Raw genomic sequence first — 18428 nt, forward strand, 5'->3', positions numbered from 1 at the left:
TTTCCGCATAAGGAATATCCGGTGAGCTTCTGAAAAGTGGCCCAAAGGAACAGAAATCCTCAAGTGGGTTTCGGGGCTTTCTCTAACTTTTGGCTCTCTGTCACTAGATGTAGATGAGTGCTCTACGGCGTACAGTCCCTGTGACCAGCTGTGTCATAATACGCCAGGCTCTTACTCCTGCGGGTGTATTCAAGGTTACCGGCTTTTCAACGGCACCGGCTGTCGAGTTATAGGTGAGTTCCATTACCCAAAGCAAAGCCTATCCCCTGCGTCATTCTTAGCAGTAATTATAGGTAAAAGTGATACAGATGGTTCACTTTAAGGTCTAGTGATGGAGATGACTTTATTCTTCCCATAAAAAAGCTGCTCTTATAACATTCCTTGGCCAATCTGAGTGTCCATTGCTATGAAGTGTCTTTAAAATGACTTAGTTATTCTATCCGCTGTACCCCCAGGCATCCCAAAAACCCAGTCAGTGCAATCTTACTCTGGCCTGTGCTTCTTTAATGATGGGACCTTTACTTACTTTGGTTGCTGTGTATAAAGCTTAGAGCGGACTTCTGTCTAGGTGAGGAGGAGGGCTGAATCTGGAATGAAATAAGGCAGAAAGTTCCAAAGGTTTGTTTTAATGTTCGGAGGAGGGGCTGAGACTTGCGGTGGTCAATGAGACCTCATCTGGATGTCTCTTAGTCCAGACCTCAGGGATAAATAGATGCTGGCCTGGGAAATGGGGCACCTTTAGCTAAAGAGAACAGTGTGAAAGAGAGTGTCAAGGTAATGTGTCCTTTTCTCTTCTACTTCTACTGCAGATGGCGCTGTTAGAATTCTGATAGCAGCAGACCGAGAGCTGGGTATCCTGGATCGGACAACAGGCACCTATGAGACTCTGATACCTATAAAGTCAAGGCCTACTTCTGTTGCCTATGACCTTGAGCGAAGCATGTACTTTTGGGTAGATGAAGTCTTAAATGTGTTTGTCCCTGGAAAACCAAACTTTGTTCCTCTCTATCCAGGTATATATCTTGATGTTAAGAGCCTTAACTTCTTAAAGCTACTTAAACATAGTGTAAGAAATGTATGTATTCATCTGGATACCTTCCTCTGTGTTTCACTTATCATGAGTCATGGCAGTACCTAAAATCCTGATTTAAGATAAGACTTTGTCGTTTGTATGCTCTCTTCGAGAGCTTTGTAGAATTAAATGCAGTTTTGGAACATGGACTCAGGCCAAGGTTGGGCTCAGGCCAAGGTTAGGCTCAGCCCCATCACTAGGTCAATGACCTTGAGTAAGTGGTTAACCCCTTTGAACCACCCTCATAAGGTGAGGCCAATAGCACTGGCCTCACTGTGTAAGTGTGGGGGTCAAACTAGACAGTGCGTGTGAAGAACTGTTCAGCATAGTCCTGGGCATGTGGAAGTCCTGCGATAGCCATGAAGAGGTAGAGTTTGTGACAATTCACCTGAGATTTCTGTAATAGATATAGCCCCAACCTGAAGTTGCATTCTCTTGGGTTCCTTGGTTATGCTTTTGCTAAGGTCTTTCTCTTTCCCTCCTGCCCGGTGTGCATGGGAAGAAGTGCAGTCACTCCCTGAGTGTCCTCTGGGCCTCGTTGAATAGCTTGAAATCAGGAGCTGTAGAAAAGTCCTGCCCGAGTCTCATTTTTCAAGCTAAGATGGGTGCGGAAGAGTGCAGGAGCATAACACTGTCTCCTGTGTCCCCAGAACTGAAAACAGTGAACAGCGTCTCTTTGGACTGGTACACGGGACAGGTGTACTGGGCCAGCAGCTTTGCAAGGGTCATCTGTGCTGGTTTAAGCGACGGCAGAGGCTACGTCAGGATCTTGGAAAAGGATCTCGTGCCGGAGCAGCTAATTGTGTTTCCTGCAAAGAAGTAAGTAGTGTTTCTTTTGGAATATATCCACGACCATTGCTTACCTTAGATATTTAAGTTGATAAGAAAACACTTCAACCTTTTCAATCTAGGTCTCATTTGCTCTAAAGACAATTCTCAGTTTTGAAGTCTAAATTGAACATATGGAGCCAAACGTCTCAAAGTCTGAGAGCAGAAACCCCAGCGTCCCCAGCAGGGCAGTGACATGAGGCCTGCGTGAGATAGTTGAGGGGGCCTGGCTGTTCAGAACAGTGTATGCGCACCTGAGGGGCTCTCCAACACCTTGTGCTTTGGCTTTCCTCAGGTACTTGTACTGGGTCAATCGCGGTCAGAGAGGCATAAGGACCATTGAGACTGCGGGGATGGATGGCTCCGATAGGAAGGTGCTTGCGGTTGTGAACACGGAGGAGCCTGTAGGGCTGACTCTTGACCACGTGACTGGCAGGCTGTACTGGATCAGTAAACATAAAGAGGTACAATAGAGAGGTCTGGAGGCAAAGGTAAACCCTTTTAGCTGGGGCTTGGAATGACTGCAGGTAAGTACAAAATTCTCTTAAGTCTTGTGTCAGCTCTGTGAAGCATCTTGTGGCCATGAGAACTGGGAAGAGCAAGTTATAATTGACCAGCATTTTTGTGCAGACCCAGACTAGATCAACGTAGGCCGGGAGTCGTAGTGTGGCTGTCTTGAACACCCTCCAGTCAAACCTAGCACTGAAGTTTCCTGGTGGTATGGGTCAGGCTCTGCATCGTATCTAGGATACCAGACCTCTTAAGATGGCAGGCCACTTCTTGAAAGCATGCAGTTACTCAGGTACTTCAGTACCTTGTACTCATATTTCTAATTCTAAATATTACAGCTCACGTTATTTCATTTTTGGAAGCATCACACTAAAGGACATGGTGGCTAAAGCATAGGCTTGGAAGTCATGTTTTTAAGCCCATTACTGCTGGCTGTGATTTTGCCTACTTACGGTGCTTCATTACCCTCTCTGAGAAGAGAGAGGGTCCTACCTCAGAGGGCAGTTGGAGACTATTGGGAAAGGATGTGGTACAATGTCTGGACATAGACAATAAGTTATAGTAGCTTCTCGTACAACGTACATTTGTACAAGGAGCAGTCCCATGCACCGGCTTTGGCATTCACCTCCATGAGTCCCCCAGATGAGCCCATCCCTATCATGTGAATATCACGTGATATTCAACATGATATTTAATTAGTGTCCAAGAAACTGAGGAGCACTGACATCGTCAGCACTTGCTGCTAACGCTTCCCTGCTCTCACGAGACTCTCCGATCCCTCAGTCCGTAGAGATGGTGAATGTGGATGGCAGCAGGAGGCACACCTTTCCTGAGGTCTTCTCGGAAGACGAAGATCCAGCAGGACTAGCTGTATTTGAGAACTCTTTCTTCTGGGCAAATGGAACACAGCTCTTTCAGACTTCACCCCGCACGCCAAAGGAGAGAACGATGCTGCTAAATGCTTCCGTGTCTGCTTTCTCAGTGCTCCACAAATCCCAACAGCCTAAGAGTAAGTCCAAGGCTTGCTTTTGAAATGCTTATGACTCAGTATGTACCCTAAACAGTAAACAGAAAGTACCTACGTTTCTATCATGGTCTGTTGTTGGAACTTGCTGTTTTGAGGCAGGGGCAATGCTCTGGGTATGATTCCAGACGTATACAGGACTTCTCAGGAAGATGGACTGAACACACACATTTACTGGGAAACTCGTCCCAGACATGTGCCTTGTGCTTGCCCAGGGCAATGCCAGGTTTTTAATGTCTGAAATACACACACAGGGTTACAAGCTGTTCACAGAAGGGCTAGAACAGCTCATTTGCTAACAATGACAACCGATAACAGAAAATGAACCAAGCCCAGCATTCTGCTTAGAGAAGGATGTCAAAGGATGTGTTTGAGTAGGGGTTAAAAGTCTTTGTTAATCTGAAATTGTATGTCAGGCTCTACTCAGAGAATGCTTCCTAATTGGGTCCAAGAAACTTAACCAAAGTGGGGATCCCAGATCGCTGTCTACTTCTAAGGGAACCTTCCTATAAGCAAGCTAGACCGTCATTTTGCCTTAACTCTGAGAGAAAAGATGTTGTTTGTTGAACCTTTGCTGGCCTAAGCATACTGTTGACTGCACGAGAGGCAGGAGACCATGAGTGTCCGAAGGTCAGCATGCCTCGCCTGGAGGTATCGAGTATAATGGGATTCCTCCTGTCATTAAAACGGCTAACCTCCCCTTGAGTATTAATTTTTGAACTCGTATGGATAAATACACCTGAAATCGTATCTAATCTGTTTCTGTTTTAAAATAGGCAGATACTCGGCCTGTGTTCCAGGCTCTTGCAGCCACTTATGTCTCCTGTCCCCTGTCCATCCCAAGGGCTATAAGTGTGCTTGTCCAGAGGGAATGTCCCTCCTACCTTCCGGCACATGCAGCGGTAAGTCCGCCGGGGGAAGCGGGCCTGGCTCGGGGAGGCACGTCCCGTGGTGGTCCTGGGAATGATGTAGCTTCCGTTTTTGGATTAACCACATTTATACTGACAACCGATTTTGATAAATGTTTTGTTATCACAAGACCTCAGTTGGGTTTTATGGGGGGAGGGGCTAAGATATACATAACGTAAAATGTACCATTGTAACCATTTTAAGTAGACAGTTGACTGACACCAACTACATTCGCATTTTTGTGCAGCCATCTCACCATCCACTTCCAGAATTTTCCATCTCCCCAAACTGAAATTCCGCACCCACTCTACTATAACTCCCATTTGTCTTTCCCTAACCCCTGGCCACCGGCATCTTAGTTCCTGTTTCTGCATTTGGCGACTCTAGGTACTTTGTATAAGTGAAATCATACAGTATTTTTCCTTTTGTGACTGGCTTATTTCACTCAACGTGATGTCTTCAAGGTCCATCTGCACCGTAACATGAATTTTCTTTCTTTTTAAGGCTGAATTACATTCCATTATATATACACACATACGTACTGTATTGTGTTTATTCATTTATCCATCAATAGCTATTTTGGGTTTGATTAGTTCTATAACAGGAAAAAAAATGGCTTCCACTCCACAGTTTTGCATGAAAAACAACAACTAATTTGGAGGAAGAAAGAAACCCTCTACAGTTCTATGACTACGGTGTGTTCTGACTTATGTTTGAAAACAGAGTGCCCACTTCAATACTGTGAACATAGTCCTTCATGTTGCTGCTCCATCTTCGCAATATTAAAGGCTACATAGTCATCGAACTTCTCTATCCAAATTGCCTGACATTTTTCTGCGGAACACTGAGACCTGAAGAAAAAGAAATGACATAAACGTGCGTGTGCTCTACCTTTAAGCAGCGCAGTTCACAGGGAGCCCCAAGAGGCGGTCACGGTGCAATAAGCTGGTGTGCCAAACCCGAGCCGTCAGCCTAGACTGCAGTTTGAACACTGTGTATACAGTTCACCACCCAAGCAACTTTTCTTTCAGTGGGCAATGGAGTTTGCAGTTCTTTGTACTGAGACTTGCACGCTCCGGGCGGGGACCTGATGGTGTCACCTGGTCAAGCGGAGCAGCCCTCCAGCTGTAATGCTCGGGTTTCTGTGTCCACCTCGCAGCAGAAATTCAGAGGACTCAGTGTCTTGGGAAGGCTGACCATCTCTTGCCCAAATGAGTCCTTCTCCGAGGAAGTGAGGGCATTCTTGTTGTGTGTGTGCTTCCAGAGGGAACTTGGTTCAGGCCCCTTTCCAGGGGTGCCTCGGCTGGAGAGGGGGATTAATGCTCAAGATGGGAGAATGGGGCTCATCTAACAAATGACTAACAGAAAATCTCTCCTTTTCCCTGGTAGATTTAAAACTAGTGTTTTCCTCTGGCAAACGTCTCTACGTGTTGAAAGTTGGTTTTATGGGAACTGCGATAGAGAGAACCCTAGTTCAAGAGCATCCCAGGAACATCTATCTCCTGGATGTGGATTGGAAAAGAGACCTCGTCTACTGGACAAATGCCGAGGGGCATCTGTTCTGCTCCACCGGCTACTCGGGAGAGAAGCAGGAGATTTGGACAGAGCAGACAGGTAAGTTGGGGGTAGCTGTTCTGGATTTGTCCTTTATTTTCTGGCACCAAACTTTAAAAAGGGGCAAAAACCCTACCTGTTCATGATCTGAATCAAACTTAACGCCAAACAGTGGTTTTTAACTGATTGAAATATTGTGTCTTGTTCTTATGAGAGGTGTGCAGACTGTAACGAGACTACTGTGATTTGGGAAGTCCTAGGGTCAATAATAAGTTTAAAATTTTTTTTCTGGCCTTAAGTCTGAATAGGATAGATATGGACCTTAAATACTCCAATTTTTCATTGCAGATTTTCTTACACTGATTTAGAAGTAATTTGCAATGCAGATTTCAGAGAAAACTAACAGGATATTCTCTTACTATGGTAATACATACTTTCTCTCCCTTCCCACACTCCTAAATACCACACTCCACCCCGCGGCTCCCTGTTCTCAGGCTAAGTGTAAACACCTCCTTTATTTAAACGGAGACCTGAACTCTCGGGTGAGTGATTCGATCTCTGGGTGGGTGTGCCCCGTGTGCTGAGTGCTGAGAGCACTTGCTTCACCGAAGGAAGCGCTGCGTGGATGCATGTGTTACCATGGAGTGGCTGGCCCTGCCCAGAGTCCCGTGGGCAGTGCAGCGCCTGGCACGTAGGACTTCGGTCCCGGAGAGCTCTCAGGGGAAACTGAAACGTCGGTGGCCCGTGACACAGCTGATGGCTGTTAGGAAACCTCTGCTCACGAATGACTTCCTACCTACTTAAAATGCCACCTTCCCCGGGCTGCATTATAATGACCATACCAAGGAATTGTAAGAGGCTGCCGATTTCATTTGAGCTTCCTCTAGTGTTGAATATTCAGTCCTTGTGGTAGGTGGCTGGGAAATTACTTATATATCTGTCTCTGCTCCCCGGAACAGAGCTTCTAAGATCTTTGCTAATTTCTTGAGTCATTGGCGCATCTGACACAGAGCTCCAAAATTCCCTGGAATTTGCTGGGTGATGAGATCTTTTGTTACCGTGAGCAGTTCTTGGTGGCTCCTGGGTGAGCACTGGTCACCCCAAACCCAGGCCATCTTTAGAAGCTTGGAAGTTTCAGCCCCACCCCCACCCTCTGGAGAGGGTGAAGGGCAGGAAACGGAGTTAACAATCAACCACGCAGATGTGATGAGGCCTCCATAAAAATGGGGTTCAAAGAGCCCCCGAGGTGGCAAACTCTTCCAGGTGCTGGGAGGGTGGCACGCACCTGCTCCATGGGGCCAGAAGTTTCTGAGCTGAGACACAAGGGGTTCCCCTGTGCTTCCCTTCATCTAGCTGTTCGTGCGTCTCCTTCATGTAATAAACTAGCAAATTGTAAATCAGTGTTTTCCTGAGTTCTCTGAGCCAGTGTATCAAATTACTGAACCCAAGGAGGGGGTTGTGGGAACTGTGATTTACAGCCAGTCGGTCAGTGCAGGTGACAAGCTGGGGCTTGTGACTGGCCCCCACAGTGGGGGCAGTCTTGTGGGACTGAGCTCTCAGCCTGTCAGACCTGATGCTGCCTCCAGGTAGATGGTGTCAGAGCCGAACGGAATGCAGGACCCCTGCTGGGGTGTCAGAACTGTGTGGTGCTGGGTGCTGGGGCACGATCCCACACACGTGATGTCAGAAGTCCTGTGTAGGAGTAAGGGAGACGCCCAGAGGTGTTTTTCCTACATAGGCTGAACCGCTTGGCAACGCCAGGCAGCCTTTCTCTAGGTGTCAGTCAGCTCAGCCCCTGCTGCCGTGGCCCGTGCACAGAGCTCAGGGCCTCTTGGCAACCACAGAGCACCAGCTTATCCTCCCAGCAAGTGCACGGGCATCCGCGGTGCCTTCTCTTGTTAATCTTGTCCTTGTATGGAAAACTGAGGCTGGAGAATTCAGATGAAATTGGGAGGGCTTCAGAATCCTGTTTTAGACAAGAGTGCATGTCTGTAAGAACCCGTGTAGAATTGCTCAAAGGCCCCATTCTGTGACCCTGGGTTTTCGACCTTGAACCTGAGTAGAACCAAGGTTAAGTCTAACTCCAGACAGAGCACCTGTTCTCTGCAGATGCCAGAGCCCAACAAAGAAGAGAGAAGCTGAACCAAGTGTGATGGGTCTGTTCTTACTAATGTGCCCCCTTAGGGTCACGTCTTTCCTAGACAACAGTGACGTGAGGAGTATGGGGAGAATTCAGAAGCATGATTCTAGGCAAATCCCTCCACAGGAAAACACGAGGGGTAGTAAAGACGTGCTCCTGCTCTAAGACCCAGGAGGTAGGAGGAATTTGTAGCATACTACACCCTGTGTGTACCGGCTTCTCCAGTCTGTCACACATGGCCCACTACCATGCCCTGCCTGTCGGTCAGCCTCCCCGGGGGTTCACATTTGAATTCTTAATAGTGTACCGAGTGTGTGCTGGGATATACTCAACAACTGGCTCTCTGCGGGGAAGAGTGTGCATGCATATGCCTACATATGTTTATAATAAAGCTAACTATTATAAAGGGTGTATAGTACAATTGACAAATAATGAGATCTATGACATTCTTTATAGTAATTTTTATTTGGCCAACTCATTTTCATAGCTCGTTTTCTTATTCTGAATTCTTGGATCTTAGCCAGTCTGTAGTTGCAATTCAGTCAAGATTTGACAAAACCCAACTATGGATAAGTGCTCGACTTCCAATGCCATTATTGAGTGAATGTCGTCTTAATGTGAATGTTTGACACCTGTGTTTCTAAAAATAAGTGAGATAAAAGTGAAACAATGGAGACTAGTTGGAATTAGTTCATCGGGGACAAGTGACTTATTTGCAGAGCTGGACAATAGTTTTCAAATACTAGACAGATCTATTTCCTCATTTTTTGTGGCATTTAAAGTGTAACGGCACATATACCTCTAATCTGAAATACTAACATTTTCTCTGTCATTTTAAGTCTAGACCAGGAGTTGGCAACCTCTTTCTGTAAGAGGCCAGAGAGGGAATATTTTAGGCTTGTAGGTTTTGCTGAGTTCTGTGCTGTAAAAACTCCCACAGTGCCGGACCGCACACTGCCAATGTGACGCCCCTAAAGGTGGCGATGGGAGGGGTCGTACAGCAGCTGACCTCCGTGTCGTGTTCCCACCGCACGGATGCGGTAGGTGTCAAAAACCCAGAGCATAGGTAAGAGTCAGGTGTAGGAAATTAAGCAGTGGTTTAAGGATTTTAGTTTTGTTTCAAATATGATTTAATTGGATAGAATTTACTTTTTAATAATGGTCGTATTGAATAACAAGCTTACAGAATTGCCGAATTTACCAGTTGGCTGTTGTGAGCTCGTACAAGCCAGCCCAGCTCACTGCTCTAAAAACAATGGACATTATCCTAAGCTTTTTGTATGCACTCACTGGAACCCTCATAACTGCATTATGAGAGAAGCACTGTTTCTATCATATTAATACATTCATGGAAATTGGGGCACAGGAGTGAACTGATACCTTACTTTGGAGGTGTCTCCAACAAGGCAGTTTGGCTTGCTAGCCTACTCCTGGTCCTAACCTTTATGCTCTCCTGTACCCCAGGGTAGGTGATGTCTTGCTTAGACCCAATTGTACAGCTACCCACATTGGGCAGGATGGGAGTAGGGGGAGTGCTTTGTAGGTTAGTGTTATTCATTCACATCTAAGAAGCCACACTTCATAGCTTTTCTGTCCCTGGTCCCTACCTTATGGGTGCCTTCTGATTGTAGATCTCCTCACCGTCCATCCATTCTGCTGACAACCTCTCTCATTCCATTGCGGTGACGTCCCTCTAGCTCCATGCCTGCTTTCCTGTAGCAGCTCCAGTCCTGGTCCCTTGTCCTGCAGTTGACTAAAGAGGAAGGGCTGTGAATCTGAGGCTGCAGATCTGCATTCAAATGCAGGCCTTGCCACTTGCTTATGTAATTTATAAAATGCCGTGAGTGTCTGGCCTTGTCAGCTGGTTGTATGGATTAAATGAGCTCCTATGACAGACACGGAGCTGGTACAGAGTAGGCATGATGGGAAATAATCATGCAAACAAGGTGTGTGGCTGCTCTTTGTTAGAGACTGGTCTTTACATCTCCCAATGATCTTCCCTCCACCCTTGACCCAAAACTTAAGAAAGGCCATTTGGCCCTGGCTAGCATAGTTCAGTGGATTGAGCATGGGCTATGAACCATAGCATCGCAGGTTCGATTCCCAGTCAGGGTACATGCCTGGGTTGCAGGCCACAGCCCCCAGCAACCGCACATTGATGTTTCTCTCTCTGTCTTTCTTCCTCCCTTCCCTCTCTAAAAATAAATAAATAAAATCTTTTAAAAAATTAAAAAAAGAAAGGGCATTGGATTGCCCTTTCTAATGGGACTTACTCTCCTCCTTACAGTCTGCTCAGCAAACGTGGACATAGCCACTGGGCACTTGTTCTGGCTGGCCTGCGACCGAAGCGTCATTCAGAGAATGAGGATTGCTGGCCCAGACACACGTGCGCTCTACAGAGCGAGCAGCATCATACTTCATCTTCTTCTCGATTGGCCGAAGAGGGTGCTCTACTGGGTGGAAAGTGGGAAACACTTGCAAAGTATGACCCTCGATGGCAAAAACAGGCAGGAAGTCTGGAGAGGCACCTGGACGGCGGACACGCACATGGCCTTGGACCTCGGCTCCTCTAGCATCCTCTGGACCACCAGGGGGCTCGGTAAGCACCACGCAGCCAGTGCAGTCGGGAGGAGCCTGAGGGGATGAGTGAGAGTCTTGCTGATAGTGTAATGATTCTGGTTGTCCTTAGAGCTAGGCAGACATAAGCTCTAATTCTGCTTTTCATAGTTCAAGGCTGGACACGAGTCACTTACAACAAACTCAGTCCTTATCTATAAGTCTAGATTTATGATTTAAAAGAGAAAATGCCAGAAATAATATACTTAATAGCTTTTTGCAGTTTTCAAAATTTGCTTCTGCCTCTGTAGAAGTGATGGAACCAAACTTCCATGACAAATGAAACACAGGTGCTTTGGTTACAACTTGGTAACGAGTACAAGTTATACTGCGTAGCCCCATTTGATAGTCTTCTCACTGAAAAGCCATCCCCGAGGTCTAGCAGCTGCGTGCTGATGACCGGCTGCTTTAGTGCGTGCATGGAGGATGATGGTAAGGTCACATCTGATGTGCCCGCATGGCAGACTTCAGCCTCTCCTTTTCCTGGAGCTTTGCATGCTTCATCAGACTATCTTGAACTACAAAACTAAACCTACAAAGCTTAACAGGGAGAATCTGTGCTTATTTTCAATTTGGGGTCACTGCACCTTGATCAAATCGTACCCCACTGTCACCGGTTATGTGTTCTGTATCAGCTTGCAAGAGCTTGACTCTTCCTTAGGGCTGCAAAGTCTAAGTCTGCTAAAAAACAGAACGTACATTCTGAACAAGACCTGGAGTGACGGCGTGATAGCTGCCCACGCGCCCTACCTGGTGACCGCGAGTGGAGCGGCTCTTGTGCTCTGGAACAGGAAGACGCTGGGGTCCTTCTTGGTGTCCAAAGAGCCACACGTGAGGAAAGTGGTCATCCTGGCCGAGAGCCAGGAGGTTCCAGGTGAGTGAGTGCTCCTCTGTGAAGTTAGTTGCTGAGCTCTGCTTTACCTGGCTCTTCTTGGTGTGTTTTTGTAGGATAAAATCCTAGGCATCTTAATGCTTGTGTGGCTGTTGTCCAAACCCACAGTTCAGCAGGCCTTTTCCTTGACTTGTCCACGCCCCTGGAGAGTAAGACATGAACCTGGGTTTCAAAACTGCTAAGTCACAGAAGCTCTGGAGCAGCGCTTCGAGAGGAGTCGGCGCGCTGCGGCCCTTCAACAATCGCCTTGCACGTTAGCACAGTATAGCTCTGAGTCTGGCAGTGTGGGGATCCACTGAAGTTGCTCTAAAGTGGTTTCCCAAACTGGTTTCACTAAGGAACCCCCTTTCTCTGTAGCTGTAACATCTTGTGGAGGACTCATGGCAAGCCTGCTCTGGGGCCATGGACACCAAGATCAGCAGTGCTCCGTTTCTGTAGAAGCTGTGCCTTGTCATTCAGGTGAACCTGCCTGAGGCTGGTTTATATTTTTTTCCACCCATGTAAGCCTTTGGCACAGAGCGCAAAAGTCTGATTTTGGCCCTTGAGGCAGAAAAAGAAATCCTATCACAGAAGTCAGGGGCTTTCTCAGCAGAAGCAGCTAGCAGTCTGAAGGAAGAGTGGACATGAAGAGGGACAGAGCTTTTCTCTTCTATGTACCCAACCATTGTGGTCTCTCATCTCCCTCTTCTGTCTAAACTGTCTGACTTTAAAAGGAAAAAAGAAAAAGATTTTATTTATTTTGTTAGAGAGTGGAGAAGGGAGGGAGAAACAGAGGGATAAAAACATCAATGTACAATAGAAACCTCTATTGGCTGCCTCTCACACACCCCCAACCTGGGGGCCCTGCCCTGCAACCCAGCATGTGTCCTGGCAGAGAATCGAACCAGCGACCTTTTGGCTCATGGGCTGGCTCTCAACCCAGTGAGCCCCACCAGCCAGGGCTAAATGGTCTTACTTTTTGATTCACTGGTTGGTTTAACCTGATCTTAAAGGTTAAGAAACATCAGGCGCAGGGACATATTTCTGTGGTGGGAAAGTGTGTCAATGAACAGGCAACGTCTTGGTAAAAATCCGATTTTGATTATTCTACTAACAAATCTGCTAGGTTGCTGCGATAGTTGCTAAAGAGTATTAACTGGTCATTTTTCGTAGCATAATTTACATATCTCAACAAGTGAGTGTCCACGTGGTACCGGCCCCTGTCCTAGACTGTAGAGCCTATAGCAGGGAACCAAAGAGAGCAAGTCTTTATCTTTAGAATTTACTTTATTTTTTATTCCCAGGATATAGCATTAGGTGGTAAAAAAAATAAGATTAAAGTTAATAGACCTAAAAGGAGAAAACAATTTGCCCAAATTTGAAGCCAATATATGATGGGTGAACGTACCACACTCAACGCAAAGATCTAGGCTTGGGGTCGGTTTCACTTCCTCTTCCTGTGAGAGGGAGCTGTAGCTCCGCAGCTCACGGACTGACTTGCTGAAGCAACTGCTTGTTCTAGATCCTGGGGTTGAAGAAGCAGCCACAACCACCCCTCCTACTCTTCCTCCACCGCACCCTCTACTTTGCACCCGGTCCTCTGTGCCCTGTCGGGACGGGAAGGGATGCATTTCTCGGGAGAACCTCTGTGACGGTGGGCGTGACTGTCAGGATGGCTCTGATGAAGAGAACTGTCCCCGTTTCTGCAACAGACCAGGTCTGTCACTAACTCTTCTTCTCAGTTTTTGGGCCAGGTACCCTGAGGAAAAGTATGGTCTGAATTGCCAGAGTGCTTGTCATACCCATGCTTGCTTTCCCGAGGTAAGTCACCATAATACAAGTCTGTCTGAATACTGGTTCTGTGAGCCTCCCTTGCTTCTTGGCTTCCTCATAGTTACTTAGGTGTTCCAATATTTGCCTTCATCTGGGCTGAGCCACAGAGTGACCCACATGGACCACTTGGTAGTGTTCTAACAAGTCATTAAAAGAACCCAGCAAATGGGAGGCCATATGTAAACAGCCTGGGCTGGCTTGCTAACTGAACTGGCCAGAACGCTATGTTAAAGCTTGCTGTGGGTCAGCTGAGATATGGAGCTCAAGTAAGAGACAGTCTCTTGGCCCCACAAACTCCAGAATGAGGGTGAGTGCATCTAATTTTGAAGCTTTAGTCTGAGTGTATGGTGCTAGTGTCTGGCCCTCTCCATTTTAGGGGTCTTCCAGTGCCTGGATGGAAGCAAGTGCATCGAGGCGAAGTACCACTGCGACGGGGCCCAGCAGTGCCTGGACGGGTCAGATGAGTGGGACTGCTGGAAGCCCACTGAGGACTGTTCTCTGCGCTGTGACAACAAGACCCGCTGTGTCCCTAAGAGCTGGCTCTGTGATGGCAACCTGGACTGTTCTGACAAAAAAGATGAACAAGGATGTAGTAAGTGCCGTGAAACTTCTTTGGAGTGCTTTAAACTATTTCAGCTGGCTCTCCTTATTCCTGGTAGTGAAGTCCTATGAAGTTGCCATAGAACACTGAATTAGTGGATATTGAATCGTTGCTTCTAGAAAAAACACAGGGTGAGGTTTCTGCAAGTCTGGGCACATGTTTTGAACCAGTCAATACACAACCTTGTTTTATATGCTTCTGTTTAAAGACAACTTAACAGACATCGTTGGCTTATTAACGCTGAAGTCACAGCCAACAGCACTGCATCTCACGCTGGGACAAAGCTTATCTGACACACGTAGCTTCTCCCTAAGGCCCATCATAGACTTCTTGCACTTAGGAACCTTAACCTGTGCGTCAGCACGTCACCTGGGGGACACTTTAAAGAGCAAAATCACGAAAAAGCACAAAAGCGTGAAAAGCGTGGCCTTACAGAGACTGCAGGTAGGACTCTAGGTGCAGTATGGGAAGTGAGACCAGCAGGCCGAGCGCTGCTGCCTTCGGCCTCAGCTGGGCACTCATGTGTCGGCCAACTCCGTGTTTCTCCTGCTTGGTGTGTCTTGGCAAATGAGCACGAGATTGTAGCAGCATTGACTTCTGGAGTCACAAGTAAATTTGAGCAAGAAGGTAAATGCACAAACACTGAATCCACAAGTAATAAAGATCTATTGTCGCTGCCACATAGCTAGCAGATGAAGATGAAAGTTTCTGAGTGGCAGGGACCTTGAAGATCCTGCTATAACTTCCCCCCTTGCATGACCAGGGGGTTTCCCTTAGTGGAAAACCAGCCTGCTACCAAAATAAGGTGTTATTTCCCAGCGAGATAAAATCACCCTCCCCAAAGGGTTTCACTTTGGTCCCACATCTTCTCGTGAGGTGGGCTGTCACATTTGCAGGAGCCGTTGCTTTCCCTTCGTTTTTATGGGATATGCAGCCTTTATTTTTATTTTTTCCTAATGACATGTTTCAAAGACCGTAATCATGTTAAGGGATGAGGGTAGAAGAGAGACTGGAGAGCGGGCGAGGCACCGTGATGTGTCTAGATGTGGAGGAGACTGGGTAGCCGGAGGACGTGCCTGCCCTGGGCTGTAAGGACAGCGGAGGAAACGGACACAGGAAGGAAGCAGGGAGGTGCCCGAGGTATAATTTTCAATATATATTTATAGTTTTGCTGAGGGCCTCACCCTTTTTCTTGAACCAAGCCAAGCAATTTCTGTCTATAAGAATTGAGTCTAAGAACATAAATTACAGAGTATGTGGGATATTGTGGGGAATTTCTTCTTTTTTTTTTTCACAGATGACATTAAGGTCCCAGAGGAGAAGCCTGTTTTCCTTCCTATCCCAAGGTCCTTCCACCCCTGTCCCTCTGCCATCATTCCCCAGGACAGAAGGCTTTTCTGGGCTAGTTTGATAGGCCTTGTCTGGCCTAACACTCTACGGGAACCCCCTCTCTGCCCCAATGCCTGCTGGGGCTTAGTTCCCAACATGCCAGCACAAGACTGGGGGGTCTCTGAACCACTTTATTTGCCCTGAAATCACTTCTACACCTGGCTGAGCTCTTAACCAAAGCTTTATCTTTCAGCCCATGAAAAATGCAGCGTGTCGGAGTTTAGATGCGAGGACGGCCAGTGCATATCATATTCTCTGCGTTGTGATGGGAACCGAGACTGCCGGGACCGCTCGGACGAAGAAGGCTGCCCCGTTGCCCGGCCCCTGCGGTGCCCGCCAGGGGAGGTGAAGTGCCCGAGGAGCGGGGAGTGTGTGTTGGCGGAGTGGATATGTGACCACGACTTAGACTGCAAAGATGGAAGTGACGAGAAGGTAGTCACTCTTCTTTCAGAAACAGAGAGTTGGTTTCTAATCATGACAGTAACGCATGCTCCCCTGTGGAACTTGTGGGAGACACAAGGACAGAAAGGTCCCCCATAATCACCAGGCAGAAAGCCACTCATAGCTGTATCCAAGTGCCAGCAGCCTCCTGGGAAAGTCAAATTTCCAAGAGGTTATTTGTTGTAGGAGACTTGCAAGTGTTAGGCCTCGGTATGACTTGAGCTGTGACCTAGCTGTCCCACTCGGAGATGTGCTTGGAAGCTCTGCTTACCTGTCACCATGGAGCACAACGATGTTCCCACATTGTATGCTAGGCAGCTTGGACTTGAATCCTACTATTTGCACTTGACCTTTAGAAAGTACTCACTCCCTCGTGTTGTATTTCCTCATCAGTAAAATGGGCATAAGATGTGCCTTGTAGTGTCTGGGGGGTTGAGAGTGGCCCTGGGCTGTAGCAGGTACATGGTGACCCCTCCTTTCCTCCTTGTCCATCCCGCGTAAGACCTGAGTTTCCAAGTCCCATTAGGGGCAGAATCACTGTCACTGTGTTGGGTGTGCATCAGACAAGGTGGGAAGGACTCTGGAGAAGAGCTGCCAGAGCAGGTCCTTTTGCTTATGCCTCTTAAATGAAGACTTCCTATTTTGACAGAATAAGACATTTCTTCCCATTTCCCACTCCTATTTGTATCACCTAGAACCTCTCGCCTAAACTCCAGCTACAGGAAGAATTTCTCATAATTCCTGTCACTTCCGAGTTTCTAGGATGTACCCAGCCTTGCTGCAGAAGGGTCTTGGGGTCGAAAACCCTTCCTGGGTGCTGAACGCTGGTGTCAATGAGTCTCCCACTGTCTCCCTAGAACTGTGACCCTCAGGGGCTTCGGTGTGGCTCTGGCCAGTGGCCCTGTGCCCGTGCGGACCAGTGTGTGCCTGACTCGTGGCGCTGTGACGGGCAGCGCGACTGCAGGGACGGCAGCGACGAGGCTGGGTGTAAGTGCGGGGGAGCCCTCACTGAACGGGGGAGGCAGATGACTTCAAGGGGCTCCTGCCACTGGCTTCTGCTTGGTGTGAGAAGGCAGCTCAGCAAGCAGGTGCTATGGGACTGGAAACCTGTTCCTCACCAGAATGGCGGCATCTTGCACACAGGGGAGCCTGGCTGTGCGGGGTGGGGGGTGCGCGTGTTGTGGGGTGGACTATAAAGGTACAAAGTCACCCTCTCCAGGCCCCCCCGAGAAGTGCCAGAGCTCTGAGTTCCAGTGCCTCTCCTCTGCCTGCCTCAACCTCAGCCTGGTGTGCGACGGGAAGGAGGACTGTGCCGACGGCTCCGACGAGGGTGGACAGTGCTCGTGGTCAGCATGCAGCCAAGCAGGGTGTTCCCACACCTGCCACCCGTCCCCAAGAGGTCCTGTGAGTGTGTCTCTTACTAGCATGTCTAGCAACTGTCAACCTGGCCCAGTGCAGGGGGCAGCTTCCTGGCTGCTCCTCAAGCTCTGAGTCTTACACGGCAGAGCTGCCCTGACCCAGGCAGGGGTGTCCCTGTGCCTGCACTGTGGCGGGCTCCTGGTGAGTCCTGTCTCGTCCCTTTCCTGTCTCATGCTTTCTGGAACCGGATCAGCCAGACTCCAGAAACTCTACATCCAGTGTTCTTCCCAGCCCAGTCACAAACTCTGGGTCACACTTAAGGCTCAGCCAGAATTTTTTGTGGTTGTCCCAAGAGCCAAATAACCCTTCCTTCATGTTGTAGCTCAGGAAATTAAATACCTACCCACATGGAAGTCTTTTCCATGTGAATTACATGCAATGTGACCTGCCCTAACTTTAAGACCTGCCTATGTTGTAGCCTAGTTGGCTGACCATAGTAGTGACCCTGATTCTGATGGGCGAGTAGAGGAAAACTTCTGGTGTCTGGTCCTGGTCGCATCTCTATTGGTGGACAGCCAGGTCTGTTAAGTCTGTGTGTCTCTTCACTTACTGACTGTGTTGGGGTTCCAGATGTCCTGTGCTGAACTCAGACACCTTTGTCAACTCAGGCCCAGGGTGGTGGCAGGGTGCGAGATATGTGGCAGGGTTGCTAGGAAGAACAGAGTAACTGTATTCAAAATTCCAAGAACCATTTGAGTTACTGAAATTGAATGTATTGCCATATGCTTTCTATAGCAAGGTCAAGGCCTTTTCAGAAAAATCAGTGGTGTACTGTCTTAAGAAAGTGTTAATGTTTCTGCTAACCTCTTTCAGATGTGTGCCTGCGAGCGAGGCTTTGAGCTGGAGGGCAGTGGCCGAGTCTGCCAGGATGTGGATGAGTGCCAGGGGCCGGGGGCTCGGCCTTGCAGCCAGACCTGCATCAACACCGAGGGCTCCTACCGCTGCGCCTGTCGCCCTGGCTACCTGCTGGAGCCTGACGGCCACACCTGTAAAGCAGCAGGTTAACTGGAGCTGGGAGTGTCTCCTAAGCTGGGTCACGAGCTTCCAGGTGCTAACTCGGCCAGGAATGCCAATGCAAACCTCTCTTTCTCGGGTCCTAAATGCTCCTGCCTGCTTTGTCTGTCTTTAGAGCAAGATTAGCAGAATCCCAAAGCACTCTTTTGATACCTCGTATTTCAGACCGAATCTGAGTTTGAAATTGTCTACTGATAAAGCGGTATT

At 48.0% G+C, this 18428-nt stretch overlaps 2 protein-coding genes across 2 annotated transcripts; both read left to right on the top strand.

Moving 5' to 3' along the window:
* The first annotated feature begins 3074 nt into the window (after positions 1 to 3074).
* On the top strand, positions 3075 to 10683 carry LOC118497278 (low-density lipoprotein receptor-related protein 4-like). Its single transcript, XM_036011122.1, has 4 exons — positions 3075 to 3419; positions 4211 to 4336; positions 5733 to 5957; positions 10325 to 10683. The coding sequence occupies exons 1-4, from the start codon at positions 3203 to 3205 to the stop codon at positions 10681 to 10683; spliced, it is 927 nt and encodes a 308-aa protein (XP_035867015.1). The 5' UTR covers positions 3075 to 3202.
* Positions 10684 to 11072: 389 nt separating this feature from the next.
* Positions 11073 to 18342, top strand: LOC118497252 (low-density lipoprotein receptor 2-like). Its single transcript, XM_036011107.1, has 8 exons — positions 11073 to 11085; positions 11315 to 11527; positions 13047 to 13241; positions 13734 to 13949; positions 15541 to 15779; positions 16646 to 16775; positions 17008 to 17192; positions 18021 to 18342. The coding sequence occupies exons 1-8, from the start codon at positions 11073 to 11075 to the stop codon at positions 18210 to 18212; spliced, it is 1383 nt and encodes a 460-aa protein (XP_035867000.1). The 3' UTR covers positions 18213 to 18342.
* Positions 18343 to 18428: the final 86 nt, after the last annotated feature.

This window comes from Phyllostomus discolor, chromosome 11 (genome assembly GCF_004126475.2).
Source record: "Phyllostomus discolor isolate MPI-MPIP mPhyDis1 chromosome 11, mPhyDis1.pri.v3, whole genome shotgun sequence".
NCBI classification, from domain to species: domain Eukaryota; kingdom Metazoa; phylum Chordata; class Mammalia; order Chiroptera; family Phyllostomidae; genus Phyllostomus; species Phyllostomus discolor.